General features: G+C 41.8%; 1 protein-coding gene across 1 annotated transcript in view; it reads left to right on the top strand.

The window, feature by feature from the left end:
- Positions 1-14,493, top strand: part of RTN1 (reticulon 1) — a 299,713-nt gene that overhangs the window by 141,619 nt on the left and 143,601 nt on the right. The window contains exon 2 of the mRNA XM_082242924.1: positions 10,698-11,396. Within this exon, the coding sequence (XP_082099050.1) occupies positions 10,698-11,396 (699 nt within the window). The remainder of the gene's footprint in view (positions 1-10,697; positions 11,397-14,493) is intronic.

Here is a 14,493-nt window from a genome sequence, read left to right as displayed (position 1 = left end):
GCTTGTAGTCTTTCCTCATAGCTGATGTCCTCCATTCCCCTAATTATTTTTGTTGTCCTTCTCTGGACTTTCTCCAGTTCCAGCACATCCTTCCTGAGGACCGGTGCCCAGAACTGGACAGCATACTCCAGATGTGGCCAGACCAGAATCTTGTAGAGTGGAAGAATAATCTCTTTATTTCTGGAGTGAATCCCCTTTTTTATACATCCCAGTATTCTGTTGGCTTTGCTTGCAGCGGCTTGGCATTGCATGCCACTGCCAAGCCTATTGTCTTCCAGTACCCACAGGTCCTTTTCCATCTTAGATTCACCCAGAAGTCCCCCCCCCCCCCCCCCTAGTGAGTAGCTTGCTTTCTGGTTTCTGGCACCCAAGTGCATTACTTTACATTTTTCAACATTAAACCTCATCTGCCATGTAGTTGCCCACCCCATTATTTTGTTAAGGTCCGCTTGTAAGGTTTCCACATCCTGCCCAGAAGATATTGGCAAGCTTAGTTTAGTATCATCCTCAAATACTGAGATTTTACTCAATATCCCCTCCTCTAGATCATTTATAAATAAATTAAACAGGATTGGCCCCAGGACAGAACCCTGGGGGACCCCGCTTTCCACACCCGCCCAATCTGAGTGCTCCCCATTAATCACCACCCTTTGCAACCTCCCCTGCAGCCAGTTCTCTATCCAGGTACTCACCTTATGATCCATACCTACCTTCCTTGGTTTGAACAGTAAGCGTTTGTGGGGAACGGTTTCAAAGGCCTTTGCAAAGTCCAGATACAAGTGAGCTTCGTCAGTTGGCTGTAGGGCTGCTTACCTAATAGACCATGTAACGGATTCCCAATACTCCGGTATATCCGTTGTAAGTCCCCCAAATCCCAAGTGATGTAGTGATTAGAGCTCCCGGTTTCCCAAACATCAGCCTAGACTTGATGAAGGGTAAAACAAGTCTCTCTAATCCAAGCTCAATGGCCCACATTTACACAATACAGAGACACAGTAAACATGCCTATGACACTCCCATAAACACACCAGGTCAGGTGCCTGATTACATTATCATATGCAGATGAAATTGTATACAGAAGATGAAATTGTATACAGAAACATAATTAACCTGAGCTAATTACCTAGCCATATGGACAGGAACAATAGGTGAATTGGAATCCAGACCCAGACAATGTTATATTTAACATGCTAATTAACTCAGCACTGCAACAAGACTAAAACAAAGTACATTACACATTATCCTTAGTATAAACACAGAACACCCCCCTTTTAAACAGACAATAGCAGAAGACCCCAGTAGCAGACTGTCTGTGTCCTACATTGAAGTACTTGGAATCCACATCTAAGCACTGCTTTGATTATTCAGAAGTCACAGACTTAATGGCAATTGTCTACAATAGTCTATGAGGCAAAGCTCATACAATGTTCTATTATTCTGATACAGTGGAATTAATGTATCATAGATTTCTTTAAGGATATTGTGGATAAATATTACTGTCCCATTTAAAGTAATCAAAACCATATTCTCAGTGTCCATTAAGTGGTTGTCCATCATTTTCTCTGTTACCCTGTGCCCCTAGCATACACCTCACAAAGAGTAGTGTTCCCTTAAAAGCCAGGGCCCATAGTCAGTAGGCATGAGGCTAGCCTCCACACTCCTCCAGGAGCCCGTGGGGAATGTCCAGGCAAAGGGGCGTTTGTCACAGACAGCATAGGCAACCTAATGGAGCTGCATGTCAGGCTGATGACTCTGTTGCTAATTGCGAGACAATGGCTTCAAGTGGAAACTTAGTCAGAAAATAAAGTCCTGATAGATCACTTCAGGCTGGCCCATTTTGCAGGTATAGCTATAAAAAAAAACATTAAAAATAAATGTCTGTACTTTGTTAAATCCCATAATATACTGTTTCACCCTGAGCTGCACATGCTTAGTTGCTCTCTATTTTTAGGCATTTTTAGGCACTGCTGAGTTTGTAGAGGCCGATCTGCTGACATCCTTAAAGTGTAATTCCACTGTTGTTGAGAAAAAAAATTTCCCTCTGGGTGATCTCTGTACATTGCAAGATTTATAACAACCTTTGTTGCAGAGCAGTAATGAGGAAAGCTGCTGGGCCTGCATCCCTTTAGACGTGTTCCTATTGGGAGTATCTCACCGAAAATTACATTTTTGGTGGAGGGGATGCCTAAAATCTGACTTGTGTCTTAGGCAGATATCTGGGGAAATTGGTGAGCCAATCACACAAGCAGGAAATTATGTTTGGGGGGGGGGGGGGGGCGTTCTGTACACATTTTGTGTACAGAACACCTCCAGGTGGCCATATTGCATTGCATTTTCAGAAAATTACAGGGGCTGCAGATTAAAAAGGAAATGCAATTTTTAATAACATTTAATTACAATATGACTTGTATGCACTATATTATTTTTTCTTTATTTTAAAGTGGAGCTATCCTTTAACCACTTGCCGACCGCCGCACGACTATTTACTGCCGCAGTCAGCCCCCTACAGGCAAAGTGATGTAGGGCTACGTCGCTCGCCCACGAGCCCCCGCTCGTTCCCTGCCTAGCCAGCATGTGTGACCGGCCGCTCCGATGTCCGCCGGCCACTCGCCATCTCCCTCAGGAGAGGGAGAAAGGCAGGCGGCTGATGTAAACAAAGCCGTCTGTCATTCTCCCTGAAGAAATGACAGAGGCTATGCGATCCTGCTATGTAGGATCGTATGTCTCTGTGATTACTTCACTAGCCACGCCCCCTAACAGTTAGAATCACGCCCCTAGGGACACACTTATCCCCTTGATCACCAATAAAGTTAACCCCTTCCCTGCTAGTGTCATTTTTACAGTAACAGTGCATATTTATAGCACTGATTACTGTAGTAATGTCACTGGTACCCCCAAAAGTGTCAAAAATGTCAGTTAGGGGTCCGATCTGTCCGCCAAAATGTCGCAGTCCCGCAAAATAAAAACGCAGATTGCCGCCATTACTAGTTTTAAAAAAAACTTTAAAAATGACATATATCTTTCCCGTAGTTAGTAAACGCAATAACTTTTGCGCAAACCAATCAAAATACGCTTATTGCAATTATTTTTACCAAAAACATGTAGCAGAAAACAAATTGGCCTAAAATGTTAAAAAAATTTCATTTTTACATTTTTTTTTTTTGAGAATTTCATATAAAAAAATTTGAAAAATATTGTTATTTTTTCAAAATTGTGGCTCTTTTTTGTTTATAGCGCAAAAAAATAAAAATCACACAGGTGATCAAATACCACCAAAAGAAAGCTCTGTTTGTGGGAAAAAAAGGACAACAATTTATTTTGGGTACAGCATTGCACGACCACACAATTGTCCGTTAAAGTCACGCAGTGCCGAATCGCAAAATAGGGCCTGGTCATTGAGCAGCCAAATCCTCCGGGGCTTAAGTGGTTAAAGCGGAATTATTCCCTGCTATCCTTTACAGCCAGGGAAGCTGCTTCTGTTTGATCTGCAACTGCCATGGTGCTGCACATGTGATCAGTTATGACACCAGCCACTTGATGGTTTGAAAGTTTGGTAGAGGACACAAGCAAATGTGACAGATAGCAATCCCAGCATTTCAGGAATATAACTGTTTTTTTTTAATCACTTCAGCTCCGGAAGATTTACCCCCCTTTATGACCAAGCCATTTTTTGCGATAGGGCACTGCATTACTTTAACTGACAATTGCGCGGTTGTGCGACACTGTGCCCAAATAAAATTGATATCCTTGTTTCCCACAGATAGAGCTTTCTTTTGGTGGTATTTGATCACCTCTGCAGTTTTTATTTTTTAAATTGTATTTCCACTTTTGCAGCCAAATTGGGATAACAACTACTTTATATTGCTTAAGTGTCCGTATTCACATTGCATAACTTAAACAAATATTTATAAAAATCAGCTTAGGTTTTTTAGATGTTCTGCTCTGGACCCTTTAGCAAGGAAAATCCTAGGTAATTCTCTTTGCTTACAAGAGGGCTGGGAAGCTGTATTTGCCATAACTAACCCTGTCTGTACTGTGTATGCAGATTGTCATTATCAGTTGTAACTAGATTTGAACACTGTCTGTCCTAACGAAGTGTGTAGGCTGGGCTTCTTGCATTGTATGTTCATGAGGACAGACTTGGGATAGGCTCACTCTAATATTGTTTAAAAGAAAAGCTTGAATCCTTACATGATACCTCCTCTAGAGAAACATAGATAAAAAATATATATTAAAAAATGGTATGCTGTGTGAATGGGAACACATAACAAACATATAGTATTTTTTTTTTTTTTTAAATGTGACTGCACCTATGTAAATACACTTTAAAATGTTATTAAACCCAGGACCCTGTATTCCTTATATCTGGTCTCCCACAGTACACAGAACATGGAAATGCAATTATTTTACTGAGCATAAACTGCTAAATAACTTTTATCATCAGCAGTATATAGCAGTCTTGTGACTTCTATCAGTGTCTGGTTAAAGCTTGTAGGAGGAGTTTTAGTTCTACTCTGTCTGTCCTTTCAGGCTGCAAGACCCCTGACCCTCTGTCTGGACAGTACTGATCACATGCACTCTCCCAAGAAAAAAAAAAAAACCCTCTAGCAATACACACCAAACTGAGCATGTGCAGAGTGCCTTCAAGGTTCTGTTCTAACAAGAGATGGAATGGGGACTGTGGAATAAGGGAAGGATCAGAGAAGACAAGATCAAACAGCCTTTTGTTTCACAATGCGGAGGATTAACCCCTTAGGTTCCACAATGAGTATAACAAGCATGCTTTACTGCACATACAGACTGATTTTAATTTTGCGGGTTTAGTAATACTTTAACCACTTTACCACCGGAGGATTTTCCTGCTTTACGTCCAGGCCACTTTTTGCGATTCGGCACTGTGTGATTTTAACTGACAATTGCACGGTCATGCAACGCCGTACCCAAACGAAATTTACATCCTTTTTTTCCTACAATCAGAGCTTTCTTTTGGCGGTATTTGATCACCTCTGCGCTTTTCATTTTTTGTGATATTAATAAAAAGGAAAAAATAACAATATTTTTCTACTTTGACAGTTAAAAAATATCCAATATATTCAATTTTTGTCATATATTTAGGCCAAAATGTATTTAGCTACATGTCTTTGACAAAAAAATTCTCAATGAGCGTATTTTTAACCGATTTAAGACCGGAAGATTTTACCCCATTCCTGACCAGGCCATATTTTGCGATTCGCCACTGCGTTACTTTAACGGACAATTGCGCGGTCGTGCGATGCTGTACCCAAATTAAATTGGTATCCTTTTTTTCCCCACAAATAGAGCTTTCTTTTGGTGGTATTTGATCACCTGTGCGATTTTTACTTTTTGCGCTATAAACAAAAAAAGAGCGACAATTTTGAAACAATAACAATATTTTTCACATTTTTTTTATATAAAATTCCCCAAAAAAAATGTAAAAATCAAAATTTTTTAACATTTTAGGCCAATTTGTTTTCTGCTACATATTTTTGGTAAATAAAATCGCAATAAGCGTATTTTGATTGGTTTATCGCAGCTACTAACTACGGGAAATTTATGTAATTTTTATTGTTTTTTTTTTAACTAGCAATGGCAGCGATCTGCGATTTTTTTTTTTTTTTTTTGCGGGACTGCGACATTGCGGCAGACATATCGGACCCTTGACTGACATTTTTGACACTTTTGGGGGTACCAGTGACATTACTACAGTAATCAGTGCTATAAATATGCACTGTTACTGTAAAAATGACACTGGCAGGGAAGGGGTTAACATTTATTGGTGATCAATGGGTTAATGTATGCCTGGTGCTTACTGATGTGTGTGGGGGAGGGGACTGCGTGACACAGGGACAGATCGCAGGTTCAGCTATGCTGAATCCTGCAATCTGTCCCTGTCTGTCACTTAGGAGATCTCTACACTCGATCACCGCCGCTCCTCCCCTGGCCCGACTCCCGCTGTGGTCTACGTCGCTGGACGATATCGAGCCACTTTGCCGCAGTACGCTCAATGTGAGCGGTCGGCAAGCGGTTAATGTAATAAGCCTCCAACGGGAAGTGCTGTTATTAGCAGGATTTCAGGATTTCCAGGAAAAAAATTTGCAACACAATAGATACAGTATACAGTATATTGTATATAATGTGATCCATTGTTTGTGATCTATGCTCACTGCTCCTTGGCAACAAATAGCAGCACAGGCCTGAGATTGACAGCTAATTTCCATCTGATTGACAGCTCCCAGCTTGACCCTGTAACATCAGCTATCAGCACAGTGTAGTTTAAGGGAATGCCAATGACACTTTGATTAGGTGGGTGTCAAACAACGGGCTTTTTTAAGGAAAATATCTTCAGTCCACTGAGCAAATGTCATTCAACATTTGACTGATAAGATTGCTGTAATCCTTTTGTTGAATTCTCTTTTCACAACTGTTGAATATTGATTTTATTACTCGACTTCAAAAAGAGGAGGTGTCCTGTAACATGTCAATCACCACTCTGTTCTGAAATATTCATATTGAGCACATCTTGCCATTTAAATGTACAGTAAAACCTTGGATTGCGAGCATAATTCGTTCCGGAAGCATGCTTGTAATCCAAAGCACTCTTATATCAAAGCAAATTTCCCCATAAGAAATAATGGAAACTCAGATGATTCGTTCCACAACCATTTATTCATAAGTCCTTCAGTTTATAGTCCATATAAAAAGATTATAGCATTGCGATAGGTTATATAACCATAAAATGTCCATCCACAAATAGCCACTTCCACAAGGGGATAAGAAGCAAAATCCAGTAGGAGCTACAGAGTATCAAAGAGAAGAAAGGCGCCTCTAAGTGTAGCAATATGGTTCCATTTAATGAAGGTACAACATTTAGCAACTCACATGGTTGATGAATAAAACAGGCACATCTAAGTATGCAGGCATCCGGGGTAAAGCTGTCCACATGGACTATCTTCTGCACCGCCGGCTGCCAGTCTGTAATCCTGACCGGGAAGACCACTGCAGTAAAGGGATCTAAAAGCGAGGGGCAGCATGGAAGGGATGACGTAGATGGCGGTGCAGAGGATGGTCTATGTGGACAGCTTTAGCCTGGATGCCTGCATACTTAGATGTGCCTGTTCCAATCATCAACCATGTGAGTTGCTAAATGTTGTACCTTCATTAAATGTAACCATATTGCTACACTTAGAGGCTCCTCTCTTCTCTTTTATACTCAGCTGTGACTTGAAGCTACTTGTATATCAAGACATCGCTTGTAAACCAAGTCAAAATTTATTTGAAAATTTTGCTTGTCTTGCAAAGCGCTCTTAAACCAAGTTACTCTCAAACCAAGGTTTAACTGTATATTCACTTATGCCTGAAGTCAATGGATGAAGCAATAATGGTACACATCACACTGGAGCTGTGCTACACTCATGTTCCTTCTGAATTGACTTTAAAGCTGAATGTTAGGTACAAATATTAACCAATATTAAGCACTTCAATACAGGGCCCTTTCACCCCCTTCCTGCCCAGGACAATTTTCAGCTTTCATCGCTGTCACACTTTGAATGACAATTGCGCGGTCATGCTACACTGTACCGCTGGGTTTTTTTTTTCTTACAAAAAAAAAGACAGAAAATTTTGAAAAAAAAAAAAAGTTTTTCTTTTTTTCTGTGGGTACATTTTGAAAATAAGTCATTTTTCTCCTGTACTGATGTGCACTGATGAGGCGGCACTGATGGGCACTGATAGGCTGCACTGATGGGCACTGATGAGGTGCCACTCATTGGCACTGATGAGGAGGTACTAATATGCAGCACTGATGGGCATTGATAGGTGGCACTGATAGGCATCACTGATGAGCAGTGATAGGTGGCACTGATGGGCACTGAAAGGTGGCACTGGTGGGCACTGAGAGGTGGCACTGATGGGCACAGGGAGGCAGCACTGGCGGGTGGCACTGATGGTCACTGACGGGCGGCACTGATGATCACTGACGGGTGGCACTGATGATCACTGACGGGTGGCACTGATGGGCACTGATGGGCAGCACAGATGACATGCACTGATGGGCACTGACTGGCAGCACTATGGGCACTGATTGTGGGCACTGATGGTGGGCACGGTGGGCACTGATGGGCATGTTTTTTTACTTTACAGTAATCAGGGCACTGATGATCAGTGCCCTGATTACCTGTCCCTGGCTCCCCTTTGAGGAGGAGCCTCTGATCGGTTCTCCTTGCCACACACTCTGACAGTGTGAGGCGAGGAGAGCCGATAATCAGCACTTCCTCATTTACATGTGACCGGCTTGTGATTGGACACAGCCGATCACATGGGTAAAGAGTCATGTCATTGGCTCTTTACCAAGATTGGGGTCGCGCCGTGTCCTAGCAACACATCGCGGCCAGGATCGCCGCACTGCGCACCCCCGCGGGTGTGGAAGAGAGGCCTTTCTAGTGCACCGTCATGTGACGGTGTCCCAGAACAAGAGCTGCACCGATCCGCCGTCATTTGACGGTGGGTGGGCGGGCGGCAAATGGTTAAAAAAGCAAATAATATTGTTATGTGTTCTTTAAAAAAGCATTAATGTTACCAATGTAACAACTGAAATTTCCCTGAGGAAGGAAGATCAGGAGCCAATAAGGCTTTGCTGCAAAGCACATGTGCTGAGAAAAAGGCTGCCATTGGTGCCGTCAAGAGATGCTATTTTTCGTCAAGCCTTTACACAGGTCCATAAGGCTGGGTTCACACATGTGTGGTGCGAATTGAAGCTCCGTTTTCACAGCTAATTGACAAAGTAGTTGTTCAGCAATTCCGGTCAGTTTTTGATCAGTATCAGGTCAGGATTGCATCAGTATCAGGTCAGGATTGCATCAGTATCAGGTCAGGATTTTATCCTGTTCACAACTGAATGAGGTGTGATTCAGAAGTGTTCCCATAGAAGTCAATATGCCTGAAAACGCACTGAATTCGCACTCCAACTGCACTAGACATATGTGAACAGGCACAATAGAAAGCAATGTTCTTTCACATGTCATGTAAATTGGATGAGGTTCGAAACGCATCCAATTCACGTATTTGTGAACTGAGCCTTAGTGCATTGTATCCTAATTCTATTAACATTAACTGCTTAAGCCCTGGTTCACACCAGTGCAGCTTTAAAATTGCGCTACTTCTGCAGATCAGTGTGAACCTCCGATTTTATTGCGACTTGCAACTTCATTTAACAAACGTTAATGCAAGTTGCAATAAAGACGCCAAAAAAAGTAGTGCAGGTACCTTTTTCAAAGTTGCTGCAACTTGAGTTGCAACGATATGAACTGTTCCAGTGCCAGGAATAGGGTGCGACTTGTCATTATTATTATTATTATTATACAGGATTTATATAGCGCCAACAGTTTGCGCAGCGCTTAACAAAATGAGGGCAGACATTACAGTTACACTACAATTTGGAACAAAAGGAATCAGAGGGCCCTGCTCGTTAGAGCTTACAATCTAAAAGGGAGGGTCAATTGATACAAAAGGCAATAGCTGTGGGGGATGCGCTGATGGAGCAAGAGAAACAGCGTTATTAGTTAGTAGCCGGGTAGGCTTCTTTAAAGAGAAGGGTTTTCAGGGATCGTCTAAAGATGGATAGATTAGGGGACAGTCGGACAGATTGGGGTAGAGAGTTCCAAAGAATGGGAGAAGCTCTGGAGAAATCCTGGAGGCGAGCATGGGAAGAGGTGACAAGGGAGCTAGAGAGCAGGAGGTCTTGGGAGGACCGAAGAGAGCGGCTAGGTTGATATTTTGAGATCAGGTTAGTGATGTAGCTGGGGGCAGAGTTGTGGATGGCTTTGTAAACTGTTGTTAGCACTTTGAATTTTATTCCTTGGGTGAGTGGAAGCCAATGAAGGGATTGGCAGAGAGGGTTGGAGGACACTGAACGGTTGGTAAGGTGGATAAGTCTTGCAGCTGCATTCATTATGTCATGCGATTTTGAACCTATGACAAATAGTACTGGTGTGAACCAGGGCTATGCCCTGAAGATGGGGGAGGCTTTTACCCCCTGAAATATGCTGGCTCTATTTAATACTCTTAAAATGGAAGAAAAGCCTAAAGCAGACCATAGATGGTTCAAATCTTGGCTGAACTGGCCTAGATGTGTACCATCTATGGGCAGGCTGAATGTACCTAAGTTGATCCTTCGATCGACTTGGGTACAGCCAGCATGTCGGATTTTCGGCATGCGATTATTGTTAGCAGGTATAGCCACTAGCACTAATCACTGTATTCTCCAGGCAGGATTAGGTAAGTACACAGATCTTTATTATGCTGGGTATGCATGATAGGTAGGGGAAGGGTTTTATAAATATGTAGTGTTGGGCTTTTCATCTACTTAAATGTTTCCAAAAGTCTTTTGAGCGAGATGAACTTTTGTACCGGGTGCTTCTTCGTTCCAAGAATTTGCAGGCAATTTTATGGCATATAGACTTCTAAGAAGTAGACCATGTTTAAAAGCATTGTAAATTTATTTTTTGACACATTGGCTACCTGGCTTTCACAATGTCTCAAGTTCCTCTCTGTATCATTCCTTCTTGTCTCTCCCAGTCTCCCCTTCTTTGTATATTATATAATGATATGTACTAAAGTTTATTTCTTTATATATGCTAGGAGCATTCTTTAATTCTTCAATTTACATTTTGTGTTTTTAGATTATGCTAATTCTAAGAAGTTTTCATTGGATGATGATGAATCTTTTTACACATCTCTGAAATCAGATGAACGTTATGTGTCCCAGCCAGAGTCCTCCTACTTTACTGGCATTCTGAAGAAGGGAGATGGTGGTACGAGGGTAAATACAGAGGAACTTGGAACCGGCTCCCGTTCTCCTCAAGATACCCCCATGTTTGAGGGCCGTGGCTTGCTCAGTTCAGATTCAGGAATTGAGATGACACCCGCAGAAAGCAAGGATGTGATCAAGACATTATCTGACCCTTCAGAGGGTGATAAATTAGAAGCTTGCAAGTACATCGACATCCGCAGGTCTCCAGATACGAAACCTCAGCATTCTCCTAAAGAGGTTTATGACAGAAAGCCGAGCCCAGTAGGTTATGACTTTGCTTTTAAGGATCATCAGTGTGAAGATATTTCATATTCACCATATATGGAGGAAACTGATGATAATGTTGGCTTATATAGCCACTCAGCAACCGTAAATACTAAGACCTCCCCTGTGAAAATTACACTTACTGGGACAGAATCGTCTATTGAATGTGACTTTTTTGAAACTAGTTATCAGGGGGTATCAGAACTGGGCTTAAAACCAGGTGGGGACTCAGTTCCAACAGTAACGGTATCAGAACCAGAAGATGATAGCCCTGAGTCCTTGACACCCCCATCCATTCATGGAGGTAAGTGACTTAGCATAAGTATTGAGTATTACAGAATTTCTTAGAAAAGTAGTAACATTAACATAAGATTTATTTTCATATTGTACATTTTTGAGGTGTGTTGTGGGTCTTCCCATGGAACGGTTTTCTTTTAGATGTTTTGTCGGCTTTAAATATGAAGTTGAAGCCGACAATAGGCAGTTTGAATCTCGGATGGTTCAGCAGAAACATGGCCAAGAATCGACCCATGTATGTTGAATCGACCTATGAAGTTGAAGCTGACAATAGGCAGTTCGAATCTCGGATGGTTCAGCAGAAACATGGCCAAGAATCAACCCATGTATGTTGAATCGATCCATGAAGTTGAAGCTGACAATAGGCAGTTCGAATCTCGGATGGTTCAGCAGAAACATGGCCAAGAATCGACCCATGTATATGAAAAAGTTTTATTTTCATATTGTACATTTTTGAGGTGTGTTGTGGGTCTTACCATGGAACGGTTTTCTTTTAGATGTTTTGTCGGCTTTAAATATGAAGTTGAAGCCGACAATAGGCAGTTCGAATCTCGGATGGTTCAGCAGAAACATGGCCAAGAATCGACCCATGTATGTTGAATCGACCCATGAAGTTGAAGCCGACAATAGGCAGTTCGAATCTCGGATGGTTCAGCAGAAACATGGCCAAGAATCGACCCATGTATATGAAAAAGTTTTATTTTCATATTGTACATTTTTGAGGTGTGTTGTGGGTCTTCCCATGGAACGGTTTTCTTTTAGATGTTTTGTCGGCTTTAAATATGAAGTTGAAGCTGACAATAGGCAGTTAGAATCTCGGATGGTTCAGCAGAAACATGGCCAAGAATCGACCCATGTATGTTGAATCGACCCATGAAGTTGAAGCCGACAATAGGCAGTTCGAATCTCGGATGGTTCAGCAGAAACATGGCCAAGAATCGACCCATGTATATGAAAAAGTTTTATTTTCATATTGTACATTTTTGAGGTGTGTTGCGGGTCTTCCCATGGAACGGTTTTCTTTTAGATGTTTTGTCGGCTTTAAATATGAAGTTGAAATTGACAATAGGCAGTTAGAATCTCGGATGGTTCAGCAGAAACATGGCCAAGAATCGACCCATGTATGGGAGGCTGAATAAGCCCAAGTTGATTGATCGATCAACTTGGGTACAAGCAGCCTGTTGGATTTTACACGCGATTATTGCTAGCAGATATAATAGCCCCTAGATGTAATCACTGTGTTCTCCCAGTGGAAATGGCTCCCCCTCACTGGGAGAGCACAATAGCTCTGGGGGAATCAAGCGATTTTCTTTCCTGCAAACCATGGCTGCAGAAAAGGAAATCCCTCTGTCTTTAGCCGGCTTCAGTCTGCATATATTCTGCCTTATTTAGTTCTTCCTTTCTCCCCTCATCAACATGATGATGGCTAATAAAATAAAATAAAAATCCTCTTTTATTAAATACCATATTTTAAACCCAAAGACGGTATTACTGGGCTCCTGTATTTCTCTATGCAATGCAGATAGGTCATGGCTGGTGGGAGGGCCCAGCAGGGGGATGTACATAGCTTCCTGAAAACATCACAGTATAATGCCTCAGTACTCCAGTCCTCACAAGAGCCCTCAACCCTGATGCAAGCAGTGGGCTGGTTCTTGGGATGAGTTATGCAGATCTCAAAATACCTTAATGGGTGGATATCCGTTTGAAAGAGTTCCTAGACAGTCTGCCTTTGCTTGTAGCCTGCCTTAGGTAACACTCGTATGTGATGATGAACCTCCATGATTGAAAGAAAAGAAAACCAAGAAATGAAAGACATGGGCCAGGGACAGTCAGTCTGAGGAGGAAAGACCTAAATCATTGATGGCGATCCTTGGCACCCCAAATGTTTTGGAACTATATTTCTCATGATGCTCAACTATACTGCAGAGTGCATGAGAATCATGGGAAATGTAGTTCCGAAACATCTGGGGTGCCAAGGTTCACCATCACTGACCTAGATGGTGCTTGATATCCTTCAGCAAGGAAATGAGGTGGGCCCTAGCCAACTTGCTGCATGTAGTGCAAAGCTCACAGTATGCAGTGAAATTACAGAAAACAATTTCAGTACAGGAGTAGAGGCTGTACAGCTGTGTAAGATCGCAGGTAAGGCTGGAATTTAGTTTTGAGAGCGCTGATGTGTTAATAAAGTTCTACTATTTTATAGCCATCTCTTACTAAAAGCCAGTAAACCCAAATATCACACATGGTTAAGCATTGCAGTGCATTGCTGTTGGCTTGGAGATGAGGCCCAGCAGTTTTTTAAACTTCTGATGATGCTGCAGATTGCTGTAATGTCATGAAAAATTTAGTATAGTAACTAGGATAACCTCTTAGTCAATTACTGTCCATGGTCCTGAAAAATTGTCACGGTTTCTAAAATGATATAGGACAGATGCTTCTATTTTTTTCTATCTGCCTCCCTTCTGTAGAACATTAAACCTCCTGGGGTCCCAGTGGTGCAGAGGAAGTTTCAGAGGGGTCCCCCATTCTATAAGTGCATCTATCTTAAGGCACCCATTGGATGCTGAAGTGCACACTGACTGGAATTAATATAACAGAAGGCTACATACGTTCTAGCTTCCTTCCTATTGATAGAGTCAGGTCCATAAATATTGGGACATCGACACAATTCTAATCTTTTTGGCTCTATACACCACCACAATTTATTTGAAATGAAACAAACAAGATGTGCTTTAACTGCAGACTTTCAGCTTTAATTTGAGGGTATTTACATCCAAATCAGGTGAAAGGTGTAGGAATTACAACAGTTTGTATATGTGCCTCCCACATTTTAAAGGACCAAAAGTAATGGGAGAATTGGCTGCTCAGCTGTTCCATGGTCAGATGTGTGTTATTCCCTCATTATACCATTTACAAGGTGCATATAAAGGTCCAGAGTTAATTTCAAGTGTGCTATTTGCATTTGGAATCTGTTGCTGTCAACTCTCAATATGTGATCCAAAGAGCTGCCACTATCAGTGAAGCAAGCCATCATTAGGCTGAAAAAACAAACCCATCAGAGAGATAGCAAAAACATTAGGTGTGACCAAATCAACTGTTTGGAA

The sequence above is a fragment of the Pelophylax lessonae genome (genome assembly GCF_965119305.1).
Source record: "Pelophylax lessonae genome assembly, chromosome: 13".
Classification (NCBI taxonomy): Eukaryota; Metazoa; Chordata; class Amphibia; order Anura; family Ranidae; genus Pelophylax; species Pelophylax lessonae.
This window is presented reverse-complemented; position numbering and strand designations above follow the sequence as displayed.